This window comes from Caretta caretta, chromosome 2 (assembly GCF_965140235.1).
Source record: "Caretta caretta isolate rCarCar2 chromosome 2, rCarCar1.hap1, whole genome shotgun sequence".
In the NCBI taxonomy this organism is placed as follows: Eukaryota; Metazoa; Chordata; order Testudines; family Cheloniidae; genus Caretta; species Caretta caretta.
The window spans coordinates 230,183,463-230,210,419 of NC_134207.1; the positions used below are offsets into that span (position 1 = coordinate 230,183,463).

The 26,957-nt window shown below is 41.0% G+C and overlaps 1 protein-coding gene across 5 annotated transcripts in view; it reads left to right on the plus strand.

The window, feature by feature from the left end:
- STAM (signal transducing adaptor molecule) overlaps positions 1-26,957 on the plus strand; it is an 82,431-nt gene that overhangs the window by 10,909 nt on the left and 44,565 nt on the right. For 3 of the 5 annotated variants that reach the window (XM_048838009.2, XM_048838010.2, XM_048838014.2), the window contains exon 2: positions 12,594-12,678. In XM_048838009.2, coding sequence (XP_048693966.1) covers positions 12,594-12,678 — 85 coding nt within the window. Of the gene's footprint in view, positions 1-9,395; positions 9,470-12,593; positions 12,679-19,045; positions 19,315-26,957 lie in introns of those variants that run through there. The other 2 variants (XM_075125893.1, XM_075125894.1) reach the window with 2 other exon arrangements.

Here is a 26,957-nt window from a genome sequence, read left to right on the forward strand (position 1 = left end):
CCCCACTCTGCGGAGATGTGATACATGGGAGGGGGGAAGGGGAGAGATTGTGTATGTTTGTGTGTGTGAGAGAGAGAGGCAGAGATTGTGTGCTGTCTGCTGAGGAAGTTTCTGAGAGACCATGTGCTGTCTCTTTAAGGCACTCACTCACCTGAAGGCTCGTTCAGACCTCAGAGCTGCTGAGAGTCCTGAGCCCTGTCCGCTCTACCCTGCTCTGTGGAGATGGTGTACAGGGGCTCTGGGAGGGGAAGGGGGACACCCTGATATCAGCACCCTCCTTCCCATCACCCCCACGCTTTGCACAGCCAGCAGGTCCTGGGAGCAGCTGTAGGAGCAACATGGCTGCAAAGCAACGGCGGGGGGGCGGGCACCTAAACACACGTGGCTCTGCTAATCAACTGCACAGCACTTGAATCTCTCCTGGGCGGCCGCCCAACCACGCAGCTTACAGGGAACACAGCCTATACTGTATGTTCAGTCCAAGTCCCCATTCATATCTTTATGTCCAGGAGTAAGTCGTAATTGATTTTTTCTCTTACTGGAGCTCAGGCATGTAAGAGTTTCTGTCACTGCATTCTGACTGCTGGTCTCTTGTCTGTTTTGGAATGTCCTTGGTGCTGCAATAATCAATACAGTGACAGAGAAGAAATGATAGTTAACCACAGTGACAGTCCTAGAGTTCAATTTTGAATTCCAGTGCTTTCTTGCAAGACACTTACTCTGTGGACTAGAGTTGGTAAAGACATCTAATTAGAACAACAAGGTGAATGGGTGTGCTAGATTATTGTGAAAATGGGGTTTAAAAAAGGTTAAAGGGATCTGTTAGTGGTCAGTGTAACTGGGTTAAATAAGGTTGTTTATTGAGACAAACAGGATCCTTGAAAAACATTTAGTTATGGAAGGAAGGAGAAACATTATTCAAAAGGTAGGAGAGAGGCTTATACTAGCATATTTAATGTGGATGGTACCAACAGTCAGCTGCATGAGTAGATAGGTTGTGTGACCTTCTGTGGGGGTTGTTGGAAATATGTAGTGACCTATACTTTGATACCACAACTCCCACTTGCTTTACTGAAAGGTTTTTGGACATTGTTATGATAGTGCCCAGTGGCCATCTGAGAATGGGACTCCATTGTGCTAGGCACCATACAAATACAGAGTAATACAGTCCTTGTCCTAAAATACTTATACTTACATAGACAAGACAAAGGGAAAGGACACCATACAAGTATAGTGATAGTTTGCAAACACTTGGTACCAAAATGTTGTGAGATCTTATCTTGGTAGCCAATAGCCTGATGATGATTTCATAACAATGGCAGTACAGGGGATATGAGTAGCAGTGAAGAGGTGACATTGCTTTGACAGATAATTTGCAATCACAGAAGCAGAAGACAAACAAGTTTGAATTCAAAAGTGACTTTGGATACTTTCTCTTTACTCCTCCATTTCCCACCCAAGACTTCAAAAGATTTATAATTACAACATCAGAGGCCTTTTTGGTGTCAAGATATCACAGTGGTTTATAGCAATGGCGGTATTCCCAGGTTGTCTTGAGTGTCAACTGCTGTTAAACTGAGATTAATTTAGATTTAATCTAATGAGGGAACTTGAGTTGTCTTAGCTGTAAACATTTATAACTTTTTTGAAATGTGGAATAAGTGAAGACATTGTTTTAAGTGAGTTTAGTACAAATCATATCTTCTATACACAGAACCCATGCAGCATTAGCAGCTGCCCTCCAAGCTGCTTTATATTGCCAATGTCTCTAAATTCTACCCCCCCCCCCCAAGTTATGGAGGTAATTCAGTCATTGGTGCTGTGTTGACTGAGATACCATCCTTGTTTTAAAATGACCAGTGATAGGGAGTCTACTCTGAACAACCACAATGTGGTGTTGGTCTGTAGTCTCTACTCATCGGAACAATTTAATTGAAGATGATTCTGTATTTCATTGCCAGTCCCTTGCTGTAAATATTTTGCAGGTTGGTTAGTGCTAGGAAAAAGAACTAGTGTGACTTTTATTAACAAGGGGTCTTCTAGAAATACTGGCAGACAAATCTGCAAGTAAGTTTGTTCTGTGCTATATTTTGTTTATCACTTGGCCAGTCTGAAACTGTTTTTGCTTCATAAATTAAAATTAGCTGTGGCCTTGCAACTGTGTAGTTACCCCTTTGACTTGCTAATAAATGGCGCTAATGGATTCTGGAATGAGCTGGTGAGAAAAATAAGTAATTATGTAACATGCTGAAGAATTTTTAGTGGTCTCAAACTATTGGGTGTAAGGGCTGGTGTAAGGGAAAATATATTGTTTCACTTAATAAAGCAACTGGAAGAGCAAATGTGTTGCCCTAAACTTTATAAACCCAAACACCCAGTTTATATTTTTGTATTATCGAGTATGTTAATCTTATGTTACTCCAAAGTGTATATATTTCAAAAGTGTGTGTGTATTTATATATATAAATAATATAAATAGCTTTCATAAGAACTAATCTTTCTCTTATGTATACATAGAGAGAGCGAGATTGGTTCTTGTGAAAGCTTTCAGATAGCACTGAAAGCTCTATCCAGAAAAATAATAGCATCGGCAAATGATGGACATAGTCTTCTTTGCATTAATCACATCAAATGGGATCTGCAAGTGCTCTGTTCAGTGCCGTATCCTCTATACCACCACATGCTAACACGTGTTTCTGTATGATATCCCACTGCTACTTCTGGGTTGGACTCTGTCTTTTTCCTTCCATCTTGATGTGTTGTACTTTTACTCACATGGTTGTCAGGTCTGCACTTTATCTGTCCAAACCATCTGAGCCTGCACTCCTTCATTTTTTTCATTAATGGGTATTACTTGGAGCATGTCTCTAACATACGTGTTCCTCATGTGGTCTTTCTTGCTTACTCATCCATCTCAGCATTTGCATGTCTGTGGAACAGATAGCTTGTTCACGTTTGTTCCTTGTTGCCCAACATTCAGTGTCCTACGTTAAAACTGGACAGGCCACCATTACATAGGAAGATATCAGTAAGATTAAAAGAGAGAGTCTGTCACATACCTCTCACTTAATTCTCTCCATTTGAGCCAGACATTTATAATCCAAATTCTAATTTCATCCTTCACTTTTCCAGAATTCTGGAACCCAGATACTTGAAACTTTGCATTTTTATTATTGTCTGCCCATGTAGTTTCAAAGATGATTCTTCAGGGTTCACATTATTGATCTTACATACCATAAACTCTGTTTTTCCTCTGCTTATTTTGAACCTATGTCTCTCCAACACATCTCTCCATTTATCAAGATCCTTTTCTAGACTATCTTTCTCCTACTGCATATAATGATATCATCTGCAACCGGCATGCACCAAGATCCAGGATGAGGATATATAAGAAAGACCTCATTGCTGATATTTGTTGCACTCTTTTACTGATAGTTCATTTGTTTCACCACTGGAAGTTCTGACTGTTGATGTTGTACCTACGTAGTTGGCTTGAACAAGCCGCACATAAGGTTTTGGTACCATTTTCTCCCTCATACACCACCAGATGACTGCCCTTGGAACTCGATCAAAGACCTTGTCCACATGAATCAGCGCCAAGTGAATATTTTTCCTTTTCTCTCTTCATCTTTCCACTAGCTGCCTCAGTGTAACACCAGCATCTATTGTTGACCCTCCTCGCATAAATCCATATTGTTTTGCGCTAATATCTACTTCACTTCTTAATGTCTTATCAATGACTCTGTCCCCCAGTTCCATTGTATAACTCACCAGCTTTATACCTCTATAACTTGTACATTTGCCAGCACCACCTTTTCTCTTATATATTGCCAACAAGATACTTTTCCTTCACGCGTTTGGTATCTTTTTCCCATCTCATGGTTGAAGAGGGATGTCAGCAGATGGATACTTTCTTTTCCAAAGTTTCTCCATGCATCAGTAGGGATTCCATCTGGGCCTAGGTCCTTTATTATTTGTCATTTCTTTTACAGCATTTGCCACTTCCATCTGATGTAATAGGCTCTACTACACCAATGTTCATTTTGAAGTCATAGATTCCAAGTCCAGGAGGGATCATTGTGATAATCTAGTCTGACCTCCTGTATAACACAGGCCATTAGAACTTCCCCCAAATACTTTCTAGGGCACATCTTTTAGAAAAAAAATTCAGTTTTGATTTAAAAATGGCCAGTGATGGAGGATCCACCACAACCTTGGTAAATTGTTCCAATGGTTAATTATTCTCACTGTTAAAAATTTATACCTTATTTCCCATCTGAATTTATCTAGTTTCAGCTTCCAGCCAAAGGATTGTATTTATATCTTTCTCTTCTAGACTGACAAGCCCATTATTAAATATTTGTTACCCATCTAGATACTTACAGACTGTAATCAAGTCACCAGTTCTCTTTGTTAAGCTAAATAGATTGAGCTCTTTGAGTTGATTGCTGTAAGGCATGTTTTCTAATCCTTTAATTGTTCTTGTGGCTCTTCTCTGAGCCCTCTCCAGTTTATCAACAGCTTTCTTGAATTGTGAACATCAGAACTAGACATAGTATTCCAATGGTGGTTGCACCAATGCCAGATAGAGAGGTAAAATAACCTCTCTACTCCTATTTGGATTCCCCTGTTTATGCATCCCAGGGTTGTATTAGCTCTTTTGGCCACAGTGTCACTCTGGATGCTCATGTTCAGCTGATTATCTACCACGACCCCCAAATCTCTTTCAGAGTTTCTGCTTTCCAGGATGGAGTCCCCCATCCTGTAAACATAACCTATATTCTTTGTTCCTAGATGTATACATTGAATTTAAGCATATTAAAACTCGTATTGTTTGCGTGTGTGAAGTTTACCAAGCAATCCAGTTTACAACTGCATTAATCGTTTCTTATAATTACTAGAGCATAACTGTTATCGGTCTGCATTTTTGTGTCATGTCTGTACAGATCCACTCACTGACACATCACTAGTATGTATTTTCTCTCTCATAAATGCTCTCGATCAATTTACTAATTCCGGGATATCCTATATATCTGTAAGGATTGGCTTTTTAATACTGTGGTACGAACTTAATTATCCAAAATAAAATTATTGATCCCAGCATCTGGTAATTACATTGAAGATTCTCTAGATTGTCAGAAACCTGTCTCCCTTGACATTTGGGTAGTCAAGTTTGTACTCTGTGATTTAAAAGTATTGTAATGGGTGTTTGTTTACACTATGCATAAAAATGAAATGCCTTTATGTGCATGTTGAGCTTGGAGGCATCTGATAATTATTAAATCATACTTCCTAGTGAGGTGTTTTGGTGCTGAACATTTGTGTGGTTTTGGTTTTACATGTTTGGGATTTATTTTTCATATATGTTGTCCCTCAGAAGGTTTGAAAACACTTGTCCAGTGTATAGGACATTGGTGCCTCTACTTTCTTCAAGATGTAATTATATGCATGAGATCCTGGATGGAGGGTTTTTTTGTTTTGTTTTTATCTTGGGTATGTTTAACAGTGTGTTTGGGGAAGCTGGTGGTGATGGAAAGAGTAGGTTTAAGTTGTCTATCCTTTTGCTTTTCTGAAATTTTCTATGGTTTGCTTAGCCTTAATATTGAGGATTATGGAGTATATAATGGGAGTATAAATATATATAGTGCTTTTCAGAAGGATAAAAATACTAAACAAATACCCTGAAGAGTTGGCAGTCCAAAGACTCAATGATTTCTTTAACTGTGTGTGGATTTTTTCACTAATAACCTTAAGGGTGTCAAGTAGTTTTGGAAAAATGACTTTAAGGAGATAAGGGAGGATGTTTGGCACATGTTAATTAGGAAACTTCTAAAGAAGCAACAAAGTTGGGAATGGTAAAAGTCAGAACAAGAAGGAGAGAAGTTTGGGAAGACCATAGGGTGTATGAAGAGTTAATAAGGGCAATTGTACAGTGCTTTGAAAACGGGAGAATCCTAAGCTGTATATGAAAGAAGAGTAAAATATGCGAGAAGGGAGGAAACAGTGCTGTAGGGGCAGTGTGGAGGAGAATGATACACAGACTGAGAGTCTCTTTTCTCATTTATAAAAGAAATAGCGATACAAGTATTTGTGTCGTGTTTGTTGCAGTTTCAATATAGTGGTAATATGCATATCTCCAATCTGTACGAGTACATCTAATAACTGGTTGAATTAAGTGATGGAGGTATGTTTATGGTACAGTCTTTATAATCCTTTGAATTAATTCCAAATGTAAGAGAGATACTGGCAGGCTGGGATTCATTTATATCAGTTACCTTGTGTTAGGGTGCCATGTTTTATTTGTAACATTGGCATCCAAATTACCATGCATTCGTGTTTTTGATTGGGCTTTGTCTTAAGTTTATAAAGACATTTTTACAATGGTACATTAGGTATTGAAGGAGATGATATGTTTTCTTATTTTTTTTCTTTTGTTGGCAGGAATAATGGAAATTTGGAGGAAATTTCTGGAGTGGGATTGACTTGTATATTTCTAACAGGAGTCAAATCTTTTCTCTGAGGACATAGAATAGATTACTTTTCCTAAAAGCTTATATAAAGGGAGATTGTCAACTTGAAATCTCAGTGATAAAAATTGGATACTAATCTTGTCCTTGTGTGTTCCTGGCTGTTCCTTGTGTTACATTTCTCTCCCCTTTTGCTAAGATAAACAAGATAAAAAAATAGAGCAAATATTTTCTCTAATCTTCCAACTGTAGGAATTTTAGGCGATGTCTATAACAGTAGCAGCTTTTTTTCCCCCCAGAAGGCTGATTTTTAGGTGGGCTGGTATAGTTTAATGGTCTGCCAGCATTTCTTAGTTCTGGAACTATAAAAGATTTTGGATATCTATGTGGCACTGGCAGCCACAACTTATTAATTTTTTTCATAATTTTGTTGAATGTGTACTTTATAAGTTTGTCAACAGGCCTACAAGACATGTCAAATAAGTTTCTGTGTTGTTGTCTGAGACAGCACAGATCTTGGGTCCCTTCTTCTTACTTGATCTGACGGGCACAATGATGAGCAGTTGCCATCTAGGATTTTTCTATATTCTCTTCCATTGCTGTTTGATTCTTGCCTTGTGGAGTGCAGCATGCAGAAAAGTGACTTCCACAGCCACATCTCGCACTATTTTGTTTGTCCTTAGACTATTCTATTTGAGAGCATAATACAGCCCAAGAAGGCTAAATTAAAAGAGGTGGTGTCACAGGGTGGATTTAATTTAAATCAAATTGATTTAAATCACTAGTCAGGAAGACGCGATTTAATCATGGATTTCCGCATAAAAGTGCGTTCTTGTTGGTTGTTATAACCTTCATACATATTCTTCACAACTCAGAGATAGATGTAGGTTTCATTTTTAGAAGATACACGCTATACATTTTTAAAGTGATTTATTTTGAAAACTTTTCAGATTAGTTTTACAGCTATATCACAAAATGAATGATTGTTTGGTTATTTCATTTACCAAAGGGAATTGAAGCAGACATTTATGAAGTCATTGGGAGGTGAACTATCTCCAATTCAACAGGTTAATCATTAATATTTCGAGGATTTTTTTGCCATGCTGTATTATGAGGAGAACATCACCAGCCATTTAAATTGTTTTATTTAACTAAAACAACAACAATATGTATTCTGGATTTTTTTTCTTCAACAGCAAACATATAATATTTTTACAAAACAAGCATATGAATTTTTGAATTTAGTTAAACGTTCAAGTTTTTTAAAATCAGGTTTGTTTTTGTTAAAACTGTTTTTAACTAAAATAGTTAAATGAAATATTTAAAACAACAACAACAACAAAAATTAAATAGACTATTTTAGCTAGGTCAACATGAGAAACATAAAATATTGGCTTCTGCAGCTAACTCAGTCGTCTTCACCTTCATTTTTCTGTTTGTTCATAATCTGGAAAAGAAAAAGAAGCTTTTCTGCTTTTTCACGTCTCAAATGATTTCTCAATTTGGAATGAATTGGTCCAAAGGAAGAAAATATTCTTTCTACACCAGCAGAAGAAGCTACTGCTGTTAAAAGTGAGATTATCACTTCAACAGTCTCCAAATCCAAGTGCTTAAGTGGCTTCTACCAGCTCACTGGTGTGGCTTTCTTTAAAACATCATCAGCAAACATATTTCTTGGATGGTTCACCTGTAGGTCTGAAGTTTATTATAGTTGGTATTACGGAGGGATGATTGCTGAATGTCCATGTCATAGCCAACTCCTCTTTTTCAGCAGTTAAGATTTGACCCTGGAACCAAGTATTGAGAATATTTGCAAGAAAATAAGCTGGAGATAGTGCTTGTCCCATTGATTTTTTGTTTTAATGCTTGTAATTTAACACTGTCATTGCATATTTCTCTTTTTAAGATCTCACTCAGTTCCTTCCAAATTTCAACAGCGTCAGCGATAAAACAGCGATTTCCCTGCATTTTGTTCAAGGCTACAGAAATAGACTTCAGGATACTCAGCATGCGTTCAACGTTTCTCTTAAGCCCAATGTTGAGAACTTTGGCTGTGACACAGCTATGGCACATCTATTTTTTCACGATTTGGTTCACAAACTGTCATCAGATTAGGCCAGTTCTTGATACAGTGCTCAAAACAGTCCACTACTGAGTTCCATCGCATGTCTTGTGGGAGAGTTAGCTTGGTTCCTCCCACTTTTTTCAGAGCAGCTGCTGCAAAGTGGTTGTTACGGAAGTATTTTGCAATTTCAACACCATTCGCCTCTATTTCTGGAACACTGAAGTCTTTGGCTAGGAGGTGCATCAAATGAGCACTGCAACCGTATATTATTAGCTTGGGACTCTCTTCTAAATTTCTTCTCATCTTGGATACATTTGCAGCATTGTCTATGACCAAGCTGCGTACTAGACATTTGAATTTTTTTTCAGTTTGTTATAGCTTTTACTGCTACTTCTTGTAAGTATTCTGATGTGTGTGCATTTCCTGATGTATTATTTATATAAGAGACATTCCTTTCTTTTGTTGTCACACAAGCACATACAACAGGTTCGTTGTGAACATTGCTCCACCCATCAATACTCAGGTTCACAATTTTACCCTCTAGACGTTTTGCACACTGCTCAATTTCTCTTTCATACACTTTATCCAGCAATTTGCCTGTGACATCTGCTCTGTTGGGTGGACTGTATCCTGGTTTTAATGACTGAACCATGTTAATGAAGTGTGCATTCTCAATCATACGGAAAGGAGAGTTTGTTGCATGACCAAACAGGGCAATTTTTTCATCCATTACCTCTTTTTGTAATCTGCTGGTTCTTATCACAAACGTATCTATGGTTGTTTCTGGATGATGGAGATTTTTTTTTTCTTTTTGCTACAGGTGATATACTATGGTTATGTGACATACATGATGTGACTGAAACACTGTCATTGGCAGATAACTCTGAAACTATAGAAAATGATGGTGAACTTGAAGATGGATAGTCTTCAGTATCCTGTATGTTGAGGATGAATTCTCCTAAACAAAATAAGTCAATGCAGTTATTTAATTATTATTACCATACTGATCATTTAGTATTACTCATTGCATTCACTGACACTCAGTACTACTTTAAAGGTTTCAGAGTAGCAGCTGTGTTAGTCTTTATTCGCAAAAAGAAAAGGAGTACTTGTGGCACCTTAGAGAGTGAGCTGTAGCTTATGAAAGCTTATGCTCAAATAAATTTGTTAGTCTCTAAGGTGCCACAAGTACTCCTTCTCTTTTTACTTTAAAGGTGAAATTGTAAAAGTAAGATCTGCCTATTTCAGCTGTTTATTTTTTTATCACAACTGCATCTAAAATTATAGTACCATAGAGTAACAACTATATTTTTTGCTCAAACATGAGAACTCAAGAATAGTCCAGAAGGAAGACAGGAAGTTCTTAAGAAAGAAGTATGAAATAGAAAAGTTTACCAACCTGAAGATCCTGCATGTTCATACATGTTCCTTTCATCATCTTCGACTTCAGTGCAGCTTCCTCCTGAGAAGGAACACTTCTCATGATGTTGTTTCATTCGGACAACCAGGCATTGCATTTATTTGTTGCACTGTTTGCATTTTGCACATGTGCCTGTCTTACCCACAGGTAGAGGAACTTCATTAAAATATTCGCAAACTGGGTCTCTTTTATGGCCTGCTGTCATTATAGATTTTCCCTTCTAGTGAGAGAATGGTATGATAGATCTCAAATCAATGAAGGCTACACTCAGAAAGATCTCAAGGCTTCTGGAATATGCTCCTTAAACAGTTTCATTTTTCTTTCTACTGCCTGTCCCTCCCTTCTCACATTTATCTCCAGACTTCTTCTCCTTGTCCAGATCTATTCTGCCCCCAACAATCTTCTATTCATTGAACTTTTTGAAACATTGCACTTTTAGAAAGAGGTAAGGGATTGACTCTATGTACACAAATTTGCGGAGGGCCAATAGGGTTGAGGTCTGTTATTTCTCACCTCTCTCTCTCTCTCTTTATTTATTTATTTTAAAACATTTTTGCTGTTAACAAGCATGTTATCCCTGGAGACACAAATCCACAGTTCTCAAATTGCAAAACCAAGCATCTCTGGTGGTATCTTCTAGACTGAGCACTGAGTTCCATTGGGTAGATAGAAAGATTAACGTAAATAATCTATTCAGAAGCCCCTGGAACTGCATTAAATCGGGTCCCTAATCCATGAACTAATGGAACTCGTTTACAAAACTTTTCTTAAACATTACATGAATATATTGTCTCATACTATAGAATTAGAATTTATAATCCCTATTCCATAATGAGATATCTTTAAGCTATAATGTATCTTAATTAAAACTATCTTTAGATAGGTTTTTTCCTCAAAAAGCATTTTATCAAAAAAATCCGACAAATAAAAAAAATCCGTTTTTAAAAATTTTTTTTTTTTAAAAATCATTACTTTTTATTTACTCTGGGTGGTGAGTGACGGGACCCTCAGTTGTTTTTCTTGCAGTAGAGCTTTATTCGGGTGTGTTATTTTTTTCTTTAAGAAACTTTTGCTACCCTAGCAGAGTGAGACAACAACTGGCTTGCTCAGCTTGCATGCAGGACAGAGAAACTCACTTGCAGAAATTAGGCCCACAGCTTTGGGCTCAAAGATGGATATTCTATGTGACTTTTGGGAGACAGGAGGTTTCACTGACGCGGTCTCTCCGCTCTGTAGCCACTGAATTGCTAGAATAGATTAATGAGTCTTTCCCGGAAAAACTTTGCTTCCCTTCAGAAAATTATCTAGAAAGCCTCCCTGGGGCGTGAGATTATTTGCTGAGGCAGCTATTAAATTAAAAGACCAGAAATAAAGTTGGATGAGGCAGGGCCAGGAAGGGGGAACCAAGAAACCCCCTCCTAGTCTACTCTTCTGTTCACAGAATGGAAACTGTGCCTTCCCTGACTGCAAGCTAGGTTTTTTAGTGTCATCCAGTGGTGACATAAACTCCCATAGGATTCAAGTTGATTCCTCAATTCAGAATTAGAGGGAAAAACTCAGTTTCCTTGTTTCTCTTTTATGGTGTCGTTATCCACCGGCCGCCTAAGCCTGAACATGACCTGCTGTGGAGGGAGATGTCGATTTGTTGCTCCTGCTTGTCTGGCAGCTGAATCTGCTTCCTGCTTGCTCAGCCTCTTTGTTATTCCTCTCTGCTGCTGCTGCTTGGTGGTGTGGCCTAATCAGAGAGATGGATAAACTGGGAGGAAAGAGAAGGCTGAGCTATTGGACTCCTGCCTGGCTATCATGGGATTAGCAGACTTCTGTGGCTGGAAAGAGGCCACTAAAGAAATCAGCCAGGGCAGAGCTGAGGTTGGGGAGCTAAAAGTTGGGGTGACTTTTCTCTTTTTTAACCCATCCTTGAACCCATTGTGGATCCATTGCAGTCTAATGGAGGTCACAACCTACAGATTGTGAAAGTGCAGAAAACTATATTTACAAACAAGCATCAGGCAAGCACAAGACACAGCAGCATATTAGAATCATCGGACTGGAAGGGACCTCAAGAGGTCATCTAGTCCAGTCCCCTGCACCCATGGCAGGACTAAGTATTATCTAGACCATTCCTGACAGGTGTTTGTTTAACTTTGTCTTACTGAATATGTTGTGGCTGAACTGCTGAGGCACAAGGATGTATTGATGTGGCAAACAGTATACTAATGTCCTGGGAAGTGGTAGCCTTTGGAATTCATTTGCAGACCAAGAACTAAGAGTGCACAAAATTTTCTTGAAAGCTGATATATTTCTTTGAATATAAAAATAATTCTGAGTATGTATTGTTTGAAATGCAAACAGAAAAAGTAAAATGCTCATTAGCTTATTAATTCAAATACTAGGGCACCAAGTGAATGTTTGAATATTTTAATGTTTGATACAACAGTAAAAAACACATGTGTGTAAAATGCAAATTTGTAAGAACTACTTCAAGAAATTAATTAAAAGCAAGGTATATCAAACATTGGCATTTAACAGAAATCTTACAGCATTAAATCTTGGTAGTTCTATGTTAAACTTTCACATATATGAGAACAAGAAGTTTATTCTGGTCTATTTACTCTCTCTCTCTTTTTTTTTTTTTAACCAGAGAAAGCAACTAGTGAGATGAATACTGCAGAGGACTGGGGCCTCATCTTAGATATATGTGATAAAGTTGGACAGTCGCGCACAGGGTAAGTGTTATGAACTGGGAGGATTTGCTTTTAAACTATGAATCTTTCATTTTTATCCTCATAGATCACTCTTCATTATATTGATGTTGAGGGGGAGAGATGATGAAAATTTTGAGTTCAGACATTGTTTTGTCTTCTGTAGTTGAATTAACTTGGTTTAGAATGTACTTGCTATAGGAAGCAAAGGAGGGATATTTATTTTCACACACTATTTAAAAATCTGGGGTCTTGATTTTAGGACTTGCATTTGTGCATACAGCAGTTACTTTAAGGGTATGTCTACACTACGAAATTAGGTCGAATTTATAGAAGTTGGTTTTTTAGAAATCGGTTTTATATATTCAAGTGTGGGTGTCCCCACAGAAAATGCTCTAAGTGCATTAAGTGCATTAACTCGGCGGAGTGCTTCCACAGTACCAAGGCAAGCGTCGACTTCCGGAGTGTTGCACTGTGGGTAGCTATCCCACAGTTCCCGCAGTCTTCGTTGCCCATTGGAATTCTGGGTTGAGATCCCAATGCCTGATGGGGCTAAAACATTGTTGCGGGTTGTTCTGGGTACATATCGTCAGGCCCCCGTTCCCTCACTCCCTCCGTGAAAGCAGCAGCAGACAATCGTTTCGCGCCTTTTTTCTTGAGTTACCTGTGCAGATGCCATACCACGGCAAGCATGGAGCCCGCTCAGGTAACCGTCACCGTATGTCTCCTGGGTGCTGGCAGATGCGGTACTGCATTGCTACACAGCAGCAGCAACCCATTGCCTTGTGGCAGCAGACGGTACAATAGGACTGGTAGCTGTCATCGTCATGTCCGAGGTGCTCCTGGCCACATCGACCAGGAGCGCCTGGGCAGACATGGGTGCAGGGACTACATTAGAAGTGACTTGACCAGGTCATTCTCTTTAGTCCTGCAGTCAGTCCTGTTGAACCATCTTATGGTGAGCAGGCAGGCGATATGGATTGCTAGCCGTCCTATTGTACCATCTTCTGCCGGGCAGGGAAGAGATGAGGATGGCTAGCAGTCCTATTGTACCATCTTCTGCCGAGCAGCCATGAGATGTGGTTGGCTTGCAGTCCTTCTGCACTGTCTGCTGCCAGCCAAAGATGTAAAAGATAGATGGAGTGGATCAAAACAAGAAATAAACCAGATTTGTTTTGTACTCATTTGCTTCCCCCTCTCCCCCGTCTAGGAGACTCATTCCTCTAGGTCACACTGCAGTCACTCACAGAGAAGGTGCAGCGAGGTAAATCTAGCCATGTATCAATCAGAGGCCAGACCAACCTGCTTGTTCCAATAAGAATAATTACTTAGGTGCATCATTTCTTATTGGAACCCTCCGTGAAGTCCTGCCTGAAATACTCATTGATGTAAAGCCACCCCGTTTGTTGATTTTAATTCCCTGTAAGCCAACCCTGTAAGCCATGTCATCAGTCGCCCCTCCCTTCATCAGAGCAACGGCAGACAATCGTTCTGCGCCTTTTTTCTGTGCGGACGCCATACCAAGGCAAGCATGGAGGCTGCTCAGCTCACTTTGGCAATTAGGAGCACATTAAACACCACACGCATTATCCAGCAGTATATGCAGCACCAGAACCTGGCAGAGCGATACCGGGCAAGGAGGAGATGTCAGCGCGGTCCCGTGAGTGATCAGGACATGGACACAGATTTCTCTGAAAGCATGGGCCCTGCCAAGCATGCATCATGGTGCTAATGGGGCAGGTTCATGCTGTGGAACGCCGATTCTGGGCTCGGGAAACAAGCACAGACTGGTGGGACCACATAGTGTTGCAGGTCTGGGACGATTCCCAGTGGCTGCGAAACTTTTGCGTGCGTAAGGGCACTTTCATGGAACTTTGTGACTTGCTTTCCCCTGCCCTGAAGCGCATGAATACCAAGATGAGAGCAGCCCTCACAGTTGAGAAGCGAGTGGCGATAGCCCTGTGGAAGCTTGCAATGCCAGACAGCTACCGGTCAGTTGGGAATCAATTTGGAGTGGGCAAATCTACTGTTGGGGCTGCTGTGATGCAAGTAGTCCACTCAATCAAAGATCTGCTGATATCAAGGGTAGTGATCCTGGGAAATGTGCAGGTCATAGTGGATGGCTTTGCTGCAATGGGATTCCCTAACTGTGGTGGGGCCATAGACGGAACCCATATCCCTATCTTGGCACCGGAGCACCAAGCCGGCGAGTACATAAACCGCAAGGGGTTCTTTTCAATAATGCTGCAAGCTCTGGTGGATCACAAGGGACGTTTCACCAACATCAACGTGGGATGGCCGGGAAAGGTACATGATGCTCGCAGCTTCAGGAACTCTGGTCTGTTTCAAAAGCTGCAGGAAGGGACTTTATTCCCAGACCAGAAAATAACTGTTGGGGATGTTGAAATGCCTATATGTATCCTTGGGGACCCAGCCTACCCCTTAATGCCATGGCTCATGAAGCCGTACACAGGCAGCCTGGACAGTAGTCAGGAGCTGTTCAACTACAGGCTGAGCAAGTGCAGAATGGTGGTAGAATGTGAATTTGGACGTTTAAAGGCGCGCTGGCGCAGTTTACTGACTCGCTTAGACCTCAGCGAAACCAATATTCCCACTGTTATTACTGCTTGCTGTGCGCTCCACAATATCTGTGAGAGTAAGGGGGAGACGTTTATGGCGGGGTGGGAGGTTGAGGCAAATCGCCTGGCTGCTGGTTACGCGCAGCCAGACACCAGGGCGGTTAGAAGAGCACAGGAGGGCGCGGTACGCATCAGAGAAGCTTTGAAAACCAGTTTCATGACTGGCCAGGCTACGGTGTGAAAGTTCTGTTTGTTTCTCCTTGATGAACCCCCCTGCGCCTTGGTTCACTCTACTTCCCTGTAAGCTAACCACCCTCCCCTACTCCCTTTGATCACCGCTTGCAGAGGCAATAAAGTCATTGTTGCTTCACATTCATGCATTCTTTATTCATTCATCACACAAATAGGGGGATGACTACCAAGGTAGCCCAGGAGAGGTGGTGGAGGAGGGAAGGAAAATGCCACACAGCACTTTAAAAGTTTGCAACTTTAAAATTTATTGAATGCCAGCCTTCTGTTTTTTGGGCAATCCTCTGTGGTGGAGTGGCTGGTTGGCCGGAGGGGCCCCCCCCCCCATCGCGTTCTTGGGCGTCTGGGTGTGGAGGCTATGGAACTTGGGGAGAAGGGCGGTTGGTTACACAGGGGCTGTAGTGGCAGTCAGTGCTCCAGCTGCCTTTGCTGCAGCTCAACCATACACTGGAGCATACTGGTTTGATCCTCCAGCAGCCTCAGCATTGAATCTTGCCTCCTCTCATCACGCTGCCGCCACATTTGAGCTTCAGCCCTGTCTTCAGCCCGCCACTTACTCTCTTCAGCCCGCCACCTCTCCTCCCGGTCATTTTGTGCTTTCCTGCACTCTGACATTATTTGCCTCCATGTATTCGTCTGTGCTCTGTCAGTATGGGAGGACAGCATGAGCTCAGAGAACATTTCATCACGAGTGCGTTTTTTTTTCTTTCTAATCTTCACTAGCCTCTGGGAAGGAGAAGGAGAATGCTTTGTTGTACAGTGATTCCCGAGTACGTGTTACTGGCCTGGAGTGGTAAAGTGTTCTACCATGGAGGAGCCAATAAGGCTGCCTTCCCCAAAAGCCTTTTGCAAAGGCTTTGGGAGTACATCCAGGAGAGCCGCGAATGCCAGGGCAAATTAATCCTTTCATATGCTTGCTTTTAAACCATGTATAGTATTTTAAAAGGTACACTCACCGGAGGTCCCTTCTCCGCCTGCCGGGTCCAGGAGGCAGCCTTGGGTGGGTTCGGGGGGTACTGGCTCCAGGTCCAGGGTGAGAAACAGTTCCTGGCTGTCAGGAAAAGCGGTTTCTCCGCTTGCTTGCTGTGAGCTATCTACAGCCTCGTCATCATCATCTTGTTCGTCCCTAAAACCTGCTTCCGTGTTGCCTCCATCTCCATTGAAGGAGTCAAACAACACGGCTGGGGTAGTGGTGGCTGAACCCCCTAAAATGGCATGCAGCTCATCATAGAAGCGGCATGTTTGGGGCTCTGACCCGGAGCGGCTGTTCTCCTCTCTGGTTTTCTGGTAGGCTTGCCTCAGCTCCTTAAGTTTCATGCGGCACTGCTTCGGGTCCCTGTTATGGCCTCTGTCCTTCATGCCCGGGAGATTTTGACAAAGGTTTTGGCATTTCGAAAACTGGAACTGAGTTCTGATAGCACGGATTCCTCTCCCCATACAGCGATCAGATCCCGTACCTCCCGTTCAGTCCATGCTGGAGCTCTTTTGCAATTCTGGGACTCCATCATGGTCACCTCTGCTGATGAGCTCTGCATGGTCACCTGCAGCTTGCCACGCTGGCCAAACAGGAAATGAGATTCAAAAGTTTGTGGTTCTTTTCCTGTCTACCTGGCCAGTGCATCTGAGTTGAGAGTGCTGTCCAGAGCGGTCACAATGGAGCACTCTGGGATAGCTCCCAGAGGCCAATACCGTCGAATTGTGTCCACCATACCCCAAATTCGAGCCGGCAACGTCGATTTAAGCGCTAATCCACTTGTCAGGGGTGGAGTAAGGAAATCGATTTTAAGAGCCCTTTAAGTCGAAATGAAGGGTTTCATCGTGTGGACGGGTGCAGGTTTACATCAATTTAACACTGCTGAATTTGACCTAAAGTCCTAGTGTAGACCAGGGGTAAGTGTGAGAGAACAGGAGATTTGATGTGTGTTTTAAACACTGTCATTATGAATCCAGTATGAAGTATATAGCGTTCTAAATGTGATAAATGGTCATCTTGAATAGGGGATTAATAATTAAATTATACACGTGTTAGCATAGGCTGTTCAATCTACTTTCCCAATACACAGTAGCTGAATTTCCTCTCAGTTATGTTTTATTCAGGGATCTACTATTAAGATGAAAAGCTGGATCCAAATCTGAGATGGTTTTTGTGGAGGGAAATCATGCCTCACCAATCTACTAGAATTCTTTGAGGAGATCAACAAGCATGTGGCCAAGGGTGATCCAGTGTACTTAGATTTTCAGAAAGCTTTTGACAAGGTCCCTCCCCAAAGGCTCTTAAGCAAAGTTAGCTGCCACTGGATAAGAGGGAAGGTCCTCTCATGGATTGGTAACTGGTTAAAAGATAGGAAACAAAGGGTAGGAATAAATGGTCAGTTTTCAGAATGGATAGAGGTATATAGTGGTGTCGTCCAGGGGTCTGTATTGCGACCAGTCCAATTTAACATATTCATAAATGATCTGGAAAAAGGGGTAAACAGTGAGGTGGCAAAATATGCAGATGATACAAAACTACTTAAGATAGTTAAGTCCCAGGCAGACTGTGAAGAGCTACAGAAGGATCTCACAAAACTGGGGGACTGGGCAACACAATGGCAGATGAAATTAAATGTTGATAAATGCAAAGTAATGCAGATTGGAAAACAAAATTCCAACTATACATATAAAATGGTGGAGTCTAAATTAGCCGTTACCATTCAAGAAAGAGATCTTGGAGTCATTGTGGATAGTTCTCTGAAAACAGCCACTCAGTGTACAGCGGCAGTCAAAAAAGTGAACAGAATGTTGGGAATCATCAAGAAAGGGATAGCTAAGAAGACAGAAAATATCATGTTGCCTTTATACAAATCCATGGTACGCCCACATCTTGAATACTGCATGCAGATGTGGTCACCCTATCTCAAAAAAGATATATTGGAATTGGAAAAGGTTCAGAAAAGGGCAAGAAAAATAATTAAGGATCTGGAACGGCTTCTGCATGAGGAGAAATTAATAAGAGTGGGACTTTTTAGCTTGGAAAAGAGATGATTAAAGGGGGATGGGATAGAGGTCTATTAAACCATGACTGGTGTGGAGAAAGTAAATAAGGAAGCGTTATTTACTCCTCATAACAGAAGAACTAGGGGTCACCAAATGAAATGAATAGGCAGCAGGTTTAAAACAAACAAAAGGAAGTATTTTTTCACACAAAGCAGAGTCAACCTGTGGAACTCTTTGCCAGAGGACGTTGTGGAGGCCAAGACTCAGGGTGGATTTGATTTAAATCATGATTTAAATCACTAGTCAGGAAATATCGATTTAATCATGGTTTTCTACATAAAAGTGCAGTCTTGTTGGTTGTTATAACCTTAATACATATTCTTCACAACTCAGAGATAAATGTAGGTTTCATTTTTAGAAGGTACACACTATACATTTTTAAAGTGATTTATTTTGAAAACTTTTCAGATTAGTTTTTACAGCTGTATCAGAAAAATGAATGATTGTTTGGTTATTTCATTTACCAAAGGTAATTGAAGTAGTTCACCTCCCAATGACTTCATAAATATTTATCTCCAATTCAACAGGTTAATCATTAAGGATTTTCCTTGCCATGCTGTATTAAGAAGAGAACATCACCAGACAGACATTTACACTGTTTTATTTAACTAAAACAACAACGTTAAGTATTCTGGATTTTTTTCTTCAACAGCAAACATATAATATTTTAACAAAACAAGCATATGTCGCTTGCTTCTCACATTTATCTCCAGACTTCTTCTCCTTGTCCAGATCGATTCCGCCCCAACAATCTTCTATTCATTGGACTTTTGAAACTTTGCAGTTTTAGAGAGAGGTAAGGGATTGACTCTGTGTACACAAATTTGCAGAGGGCCAATAGAGTTGAGGTCTGTTGTTTCTCACCACTATATATTATTTATTTATTTAAAAACATTTTTGCTGTTAACAAGTATGTTACCTCTGGAGACACAAATTCACAGTTCTCAAACTGCAAAACTAAGCTTCTCTGATGATATCTTCTAGACTGAGCACTGAGTCCCATTGGGTAGATAGAAAGAGTAACCTAAATAATCTATATAGAAGCCTGTGGAACCCCATAAGATTGGGTCCCTTATCCATGAACTATTGGAACTCATTTACAAAACTTTTCTTAAACATTACATGAATATATTGTCTCATACTATAGAATTAGTATTTATAATCCCTATTCCACGATGAGATATCTTTGAGCTATAAAGTATCTTAATTAAAACTATCTTTAGATAGGTTTTTTCCTCAAAAAGCATGTTATCAAAAAAATCTAATTTAAATAAAAAAAACCTGTTTTTTTTTAATTAAAAAAACATCATTGATTTTTATCCACCCTACCAAGACTATAACAGGGTTCAAAAAAGAACTAGATAAATTCATGGAGGATAGGTCCATCAATGGCTATTAGCCAGAATAGGCAGGGATGGTGTTCCTAGCTTCTGTTTGCCAGAATCTGGGAATGGGCGACAGGGGATGGATCACTTGATGATTACCTGTTCTGTTTATTCCCTCTGGGGCACCTGGCATTGGCCACTGTCAGAAGACAGGATATTGGGCTAGATGGACCTTTGGTCTGACCTGGTATGGCTGCCCTTATGTTCTTATGAGATGGGTTTCACATAACTGAATATTCTGGAGAAATCTGTAATAGAAATAGTAGTTAGTGTGATGGAGTTTGGAGTTGTGTGCTGTGAAAAATGGAATGTGGTGACATAGCAATGTATTTTAGAAGTTGGAAATGCATGATCTGAATGTATCTTTTTACAAGCCCACTTAGCTGACAGTTCAGAATGGAGTGGCAAACTGAGACTCCTCATGCTGTTGTGTATGGTTCTGCTATAGATTATGGTCAGTAAGCAGGTATTAACTTTTCATATTTTTTTCTATATGTAAAACTGTATTCCTTCTAAAATAAGTGTGGTGGTGCTGCTCTTTACAACTACTGTTAATTTGGAGAGTTAAATGGTATTGCTTCTTTCCGCATAACTTGTGACATGAGTAATATCATTATAAGGAATTATCTGGGAAGGTTTAGCCTAACAATTCACCATCAACAGAAAATGCTATCTAGCAAAAAGGGATCAGGGAGACAATCCTTAGTCCTGAGAGTTACACAGGCAAAGTTAGGGTCTATGCTGGTAATATAAGCTTAAATTTCTCTCAGGAGAACCTTCGAATTCTTTTACAATAGGAGCCAGCTAGAACAGTGGATTTGTTCTGTCTGTAGTGTAGACATGCCCGTAAACTTAAGTCAACCTATGTTAGATCGACTTACAGCCAATGCAGTAATTTAGTGCAATTTTTTGTGGCCACACTACACTCCTTTGTCAGTGGTGTGCATCCTCACTAAGAGTGCTTCCACTGACTTAAGAGGGGCAGTGTGGGAGCTGAGAGCCCCCCTCTGAGATCCAGTCTTAATGTACATACTTGCATTGGATCAAACACCGTTACACCTTTAAGGAACTGCTATACTCGCTGGGTGAAATACGGTTTTCTTTCATTAATATTGTCATAGTTGGAAAGCTTATCTGAAATTTCAATAGAAGTTTTAATCCATGGGTTTTGAATCCCTGTGTCACTGCTGTGTTGCTAACATTTGAGTGCTCAATATGTGTTAAGTCAACTTTGATTGTACATTTGATGAATATGGATTTCACAGGATTACAGCCAACCTAACCCCTGATGTAGATATCGTTGGGTCGATGGAAGAATTCTTCTGTCAACTTAGCTACCTCCTCTTGGGGAGGTGGATTAACTACACTGATGGGAGAACCTCTTCCATCGTTGTATTGAGTGTCTACACTGAAGTGCTACAGCAGTGCAGCTGCAGCATTTCAGGTGTAGGCAAGCGCTCAATTCATCTCACCTGCAATGCTCACATAATAGACCTTGCTAATAACGTTGGGATGACCAATTTCCCATGTGCTGATACGCTAGCAGCAAGTCAAAAAGGTTTTTAAACATTGAGGAAAAAATTGCATTTTAAATCAACAAGCTCTTTGCCATGCCTTGTGATGAAGTCAAGTTTTATCTGTAAAATTTCTGATTTTTCCACCAGATGTTTCAGCTCTTCAATGCTTCCATGTCTGGTGTAATTTTCTTTTCTCCTCCACAAAACCGGAGTAAAAAGTAATAGACTGTATGATATTCAATAGCAACATACTGGCTTCCCCATCTCATTTTAAGTGGTTCAGGGTGCAATTTTACAGGAAAACTGGAACCCACAGCTTGGACTACGCTTTGCAGATACTGTTTAAAACACAATTTTCTGCTCAGACAACGTTGAAAAACCTTTTGACTATTACTGTTAGCTTGTCAGCGTGTGGGAAATTGGTCATCCCAATGTCTCGAGAAAGGTCTATTGTGTGAGCATTGCAGGTAAGATGAACTGTGCACTTGTCTACACTTGAAATGCTGCAGCTGCACTGCTGTAGCGCTTCAGTGTATACACTCAGTACAGTGATGGAAGAAGTTCTCCCGTCAGTTAATCCACCTCCCCAAGAGTAGGTAGAAGAATTCTTCCATCAGCCCAGTGCTGTCTACTCCAGGAGTTAGGTTGGCTTAACTATGTTGCTCAGGTGTGTCTTAAATTTTGAGTGTAGACCTGGCCTGAGTTAGGCTGTAAGCCCTGAAGCACTTGCTTCTAAGCTTTTGACATGTAGGATGTGTTTTCAGATATAAATGCACTTACATAATCAAAATCCATTCCAAAGGTATTCAGATACTTAACTACAATACCATTGCACAAGCTATTGCAAACAGCCTGTGAATAAATTGTATCAGCAATGACAGCTTTCAGGTCCGAGACAGGTGTGTCTTCACCATTTAGGCCTTGCAAAACAAATAAATTATGTGACACATACTCATCTTGGCCACCAGTTGATTCATCTGTGACCACAGACAACCTGACTGCTTCATGAGTTCCATAATCCTGCTTGTGACACCTCATCAGCTTCAAGTAAATATTCATCAATCCAGTTAAGATGTGAAGAAATCTCTCCACCTTTTGCTATATTCCATCCAAAGAATTCCCTTAGCTCGGGTTGTCCAGTTTTTCAAGAGGGATATTTGCGTAAACATACATCTCTGGTGGATCAATATTTATAGTTACACGTTTCACGTTTTTTGGTGCAATTTTGAAACAAGGAAATCACGGGTGTTGTTTCTTAGCAAGTAAAGCAGCTGCCCATACTGCTTTGTATTCCTGACTTTCTCTTTTGGTGAATACGTGATTCAAGAGGTGTATTAGACTCTCTTTTTCTGTAATGACAACAATAATATTGCAGGAGGTACAGAAGAGCTTAACTCTATCACTATGTAAGATTCTTTGATAAATACTGCTTTTGTGTGATCATCTGCAGACACCGTTTTAACTTTTTTGGATGCATCATTCTGTTGTTGTCAGTGAGCAGTGTTTCCCACCTAGATTGCCTTTTCAGATTTCTGTAGTGCACCTCTGCTGCGCATGTGCATAACACTGTTCTTCCACACATGGGTGCAACACTGTAAGCTAAAGGTCATTTTTCATATTAAATACTTTATTACAGACATTTTTTCCTTTTTAAAAAAAAATTGAAAATCATGGTTTTGGGGTATCTTCATGATTTCTGTGCCCTCCATGAACTCATGATTTATATAGGGCCCTAATCATAATAAATTCCAGATAAATAGATTTTGTACCTGGGCTGGCAAACTAATGACAATTTTTCAGAGTTGGCCAAACTCTTAATTGCCATCTCTCTAAATATTTGTCCTTGTAATGTTACTTTCTTGGGTCTACATACATCTTAACTTTAATGTTAATAACAGTTGTTATTAAAAATTACCTATGCCTTTTCTCAGTTACATTGAAGCTTAACAAATTAATGTGTAATGATTGTATGGACAACATTTATTCCAAAATGTGTGTATGTTTGTATTGCAATAACAATACAATAGGGCAGAAAAGTTTGACTTTGTTTATCTTATACTGATATATACTCAATCTGTTTTATGAAGACATGTACTCAGTAAAATAGCCATACAGTGTAGCAGCCTTTTCTATAATTAGTAGTACTACATATGAGAGAGAGGTTTATGTAAAACATGGACACAGCCAAATATAGTTTAGCCAAGCAGTAGTGTAACTTATACCAGAGTTTCATTTTAGTTGTCAGATATCTATGCACATTGTAAAACTATTTTAGGTGTTAGAGGGGAAAAAAACGCACTGTAAAGTCATTTGAGAAGAAAGAAAAAAGCAATTTGGTATTAAGGGAACACAGCTAAGATTTGTTCAATGGAATATTCAAAAATTGTATGAGGGATGATACTTTTTCCAACCCCTATTCTTTCAGATAGAAACCCACTTAGTTGTATAACAGGCCCACAGCATATGTTTGAAAATTCCAATGGAACTGCAGCATTTTCTCTTAACTTCAGTTTCTACATTATTGATACCTGCTACGATGCAAGTAAAACCTTTAAAATGTAAGGTCTGTGTTCAGATATCTCATCTGTTTGAAACTCAGACCTGGAAGGTATAGCCATTGTTTAGCAGTTGTTGCTGATTCACATCTTTTCTTCATACAAATGGGGTAGGACTAGAATGGGATCTGTTTGAGAGGAAGATAATTAAAGCACTATGAAAAATATGTTTAAGTGACTGAGTGATGAGTGGTGTTAGAAGTGCAGGAGAAATAGACTGTTGCATATTAAACTGTTTTAAAATCTGACAAGAAATTACCCGAAATTACTAAACAAGCATTAATTACAACTGTAGCTGTTCTTATATAGTGTACTACTTACTGTATTTTATTATTAGGGCCCTCCCAAATTCACGGTCCATTTTGGTCAATTTCACAGTCGTAGGATTTTTAAAATAGTAAATTTCATGATTTCAGCTATTTAAATCTGAAATTTCACAGCGTTGTTAACTGTAGGAGTCCTGACTCAAAAAGGATTTGCGGGGGGTGCTTAGTCAAAGGTTATTGTAGGAGGGGTTACGGTACTGCTACCCTTTCTTTTGCGCTGCTGCTGGCGGCAGCGCTGCCTTCAGAGCTGGGCAGCTGGAGAGTGGCGGCTGCTGGCCAGGAGCCCAACTCTGAAGACAGAGCTGCCACTAGCAGCAGCAGCGCAGAAGTAAGGGTTCCAATACCATGACCCCTAAAATAACCTTGCAACTCCCTTTTGGATCAGGACCTCCAATTTGAGAAAAGCTGGTCTCCCCCATGAAATCTGTATAGTATAGGGTAAAAGCACACAAAAGACCAGATTTCACGGTCTGTGACACATTTTTCATGGCTGTGAATTTGGTGGGACCCTATTTATGATACAGGCACAGTGCTTAAAGTGGTATGAAAAGTGTGTATGGGAGTGTGTGTGTGTGTGCCTGGCATCACCCCCATATCAGCCCGTACCCCTGCTCAACAATTCTGGCCTCCAAGTCAGTGCTGCCCACAATCCCCCATCCAGGCCCTGGGGTGGTGCAGTGGGTTCCCCCCTTCTCTTCCATGCTGGGGGAGGAGCAGCTGCAGGAGTTCTTAACTCCCTCTGCTCCTTTACAAGCATGGTGCTGCTGAGGGGAAGAGGTGAGGAGGAGCAGAGGAGTCAACTCATTGGTCACAGGGCAGGAGAGGGGGAGTGGAGCTGAGCTGCTGCGCTCTTCTTCTTCAAGTACTTGCACATGTCCATTCCAATGTAGGTGTGTGCTTGCCCCAAGCACAGCTGCCAGAAATTTTTTCCCTCGGTGCTGTCTGTTGGGTCAGCTCTGGTGCCCCCTGGAGTCGTGTGCTCCTAGTGCAGGTATGTATAAACAGTCCTGCTGATGCGTACCCTCTCACTTCCTTCTTACCGCCTGTGATGGTCGCTGGCAGTACTTTGTCTTTGCAATTCTGCAAGTACTCTCCCAGTGGACTTTTCTCTTTTTATTGTATGTAGTTAACTTTTACATAATAGTTAAGTTTTCTGTTAGTAGTTCTCCATTTAGCAGAGTTCATCTCTGCTCCGATGCCGGGGCATACCCCGGTCTCGGGTTTTAAGCCTTATGACTGGTGTCACAAGTCTATGCCTGTGAGCGACCCCCATTCCAGCTGGCTTAAGTGCCTGGGGGAAGCTCATGTTTGGGAGCGCCGTAAGATCTGTAAGGACTTCAGGCCCCTCACCAGAAAAGACAGGGTCACTAGATTGGAGTTCACTAGATTGGGATGGTGTTCCAAGAAGGAGGAGTGCTAGGCAGAGACGGGCTCCACTTAACGAAGAGAGGGAAGAGCATCTTCGCGAGCAGGCTGGCTAACCTAGTGAGGAGGGCTTTAAACTAGGTTCACCGGGGGAAGGAGACCAAAGCCCTGAGGTAAGTGGGAAAGCGGGATACCGGGAGGAAGCACAGGCAGGAATGTCTGTGAGGGGAGGGCTCCTGCCTCATACTGGGAATGAGGGGTGATCAACAGGTTATCTCAAGTGCTTATATACAAATGCACAAAGCCTTGGAAACAAGCAGGGAGAACTGGAGGTCCTGGTGATGTCAAGGAACTATGACATGATCGGAATAACAGAGACTTGGTGGGATAACTCACATGACTGGAGTACTGTCATGGATGGTTATAAACTGTTCAGGAAGGACAGGCAGGGCAGAAAAGGTGGGGGAGTAGCACTGTATGTAAGGGAGCAGTATGACTGCTCAGAGCTCCGGTACGAAACTGCAGAAAAACCTGAGTGTCTCTGGATTAAGTTTAGAAGTGTGTGCAACAAGAGTGATGTAGTGGTGGGAGTCTGCTATAGACCACCGGACCAGGGGGATGAGGTAGATGAGGCTTTCTTCTGGCAGCTCACGGAAGCTACTAGATCGCATGCCTGATTCTCATGGGTGACTTTAATTTTCCTGATATCTGCTGGGAGAGCAATACAGCGGTGCATAGACAATCCAGGAAGTTTTTGGAAAGCGTAGGGGACAATTTCCTGGCGCAAGTGCTAGAGGAGCCAACTGGGGGGGCGCTTTTCTTGACCTGCTGCTCACAAACCGGGTAGAATTAGTGGGGGAAGCAAAAGTGGATGGGAATCTGGGAGGCAGTGACCATGAGTTGGTTGAGTTCAGGATCCTGACACAGGAAAGAAAGGTAAGCAGCACGATACGGACCCTGGACTTCAGGAAAGCAGACTTCGACTCCCTCAGGGAACGGATGGCCAGGATCCCCTGGGGGACTAACTTGAAGGGGAAAGGAGTCCAGGAGAGCTGGCTGTATTTCAAGGAATCCCTGTTGAGGTTACAGGGACAAACCATCCCGATGAGTCGAAAGAATAGTAAATATGGCAGGCGACCAGCTTGGCTTAATGGTGAAATCTTAGCGGATCTTAAACATAAAAAAGAAGCTTACAAGAAGTGGAAGGTTGGACATATGACCAGAGAAGAGTATAAAAATATTGCTCGGACATGTAGGAATGTTATCAGGAGGGCCAAATCGCACCTGGAGC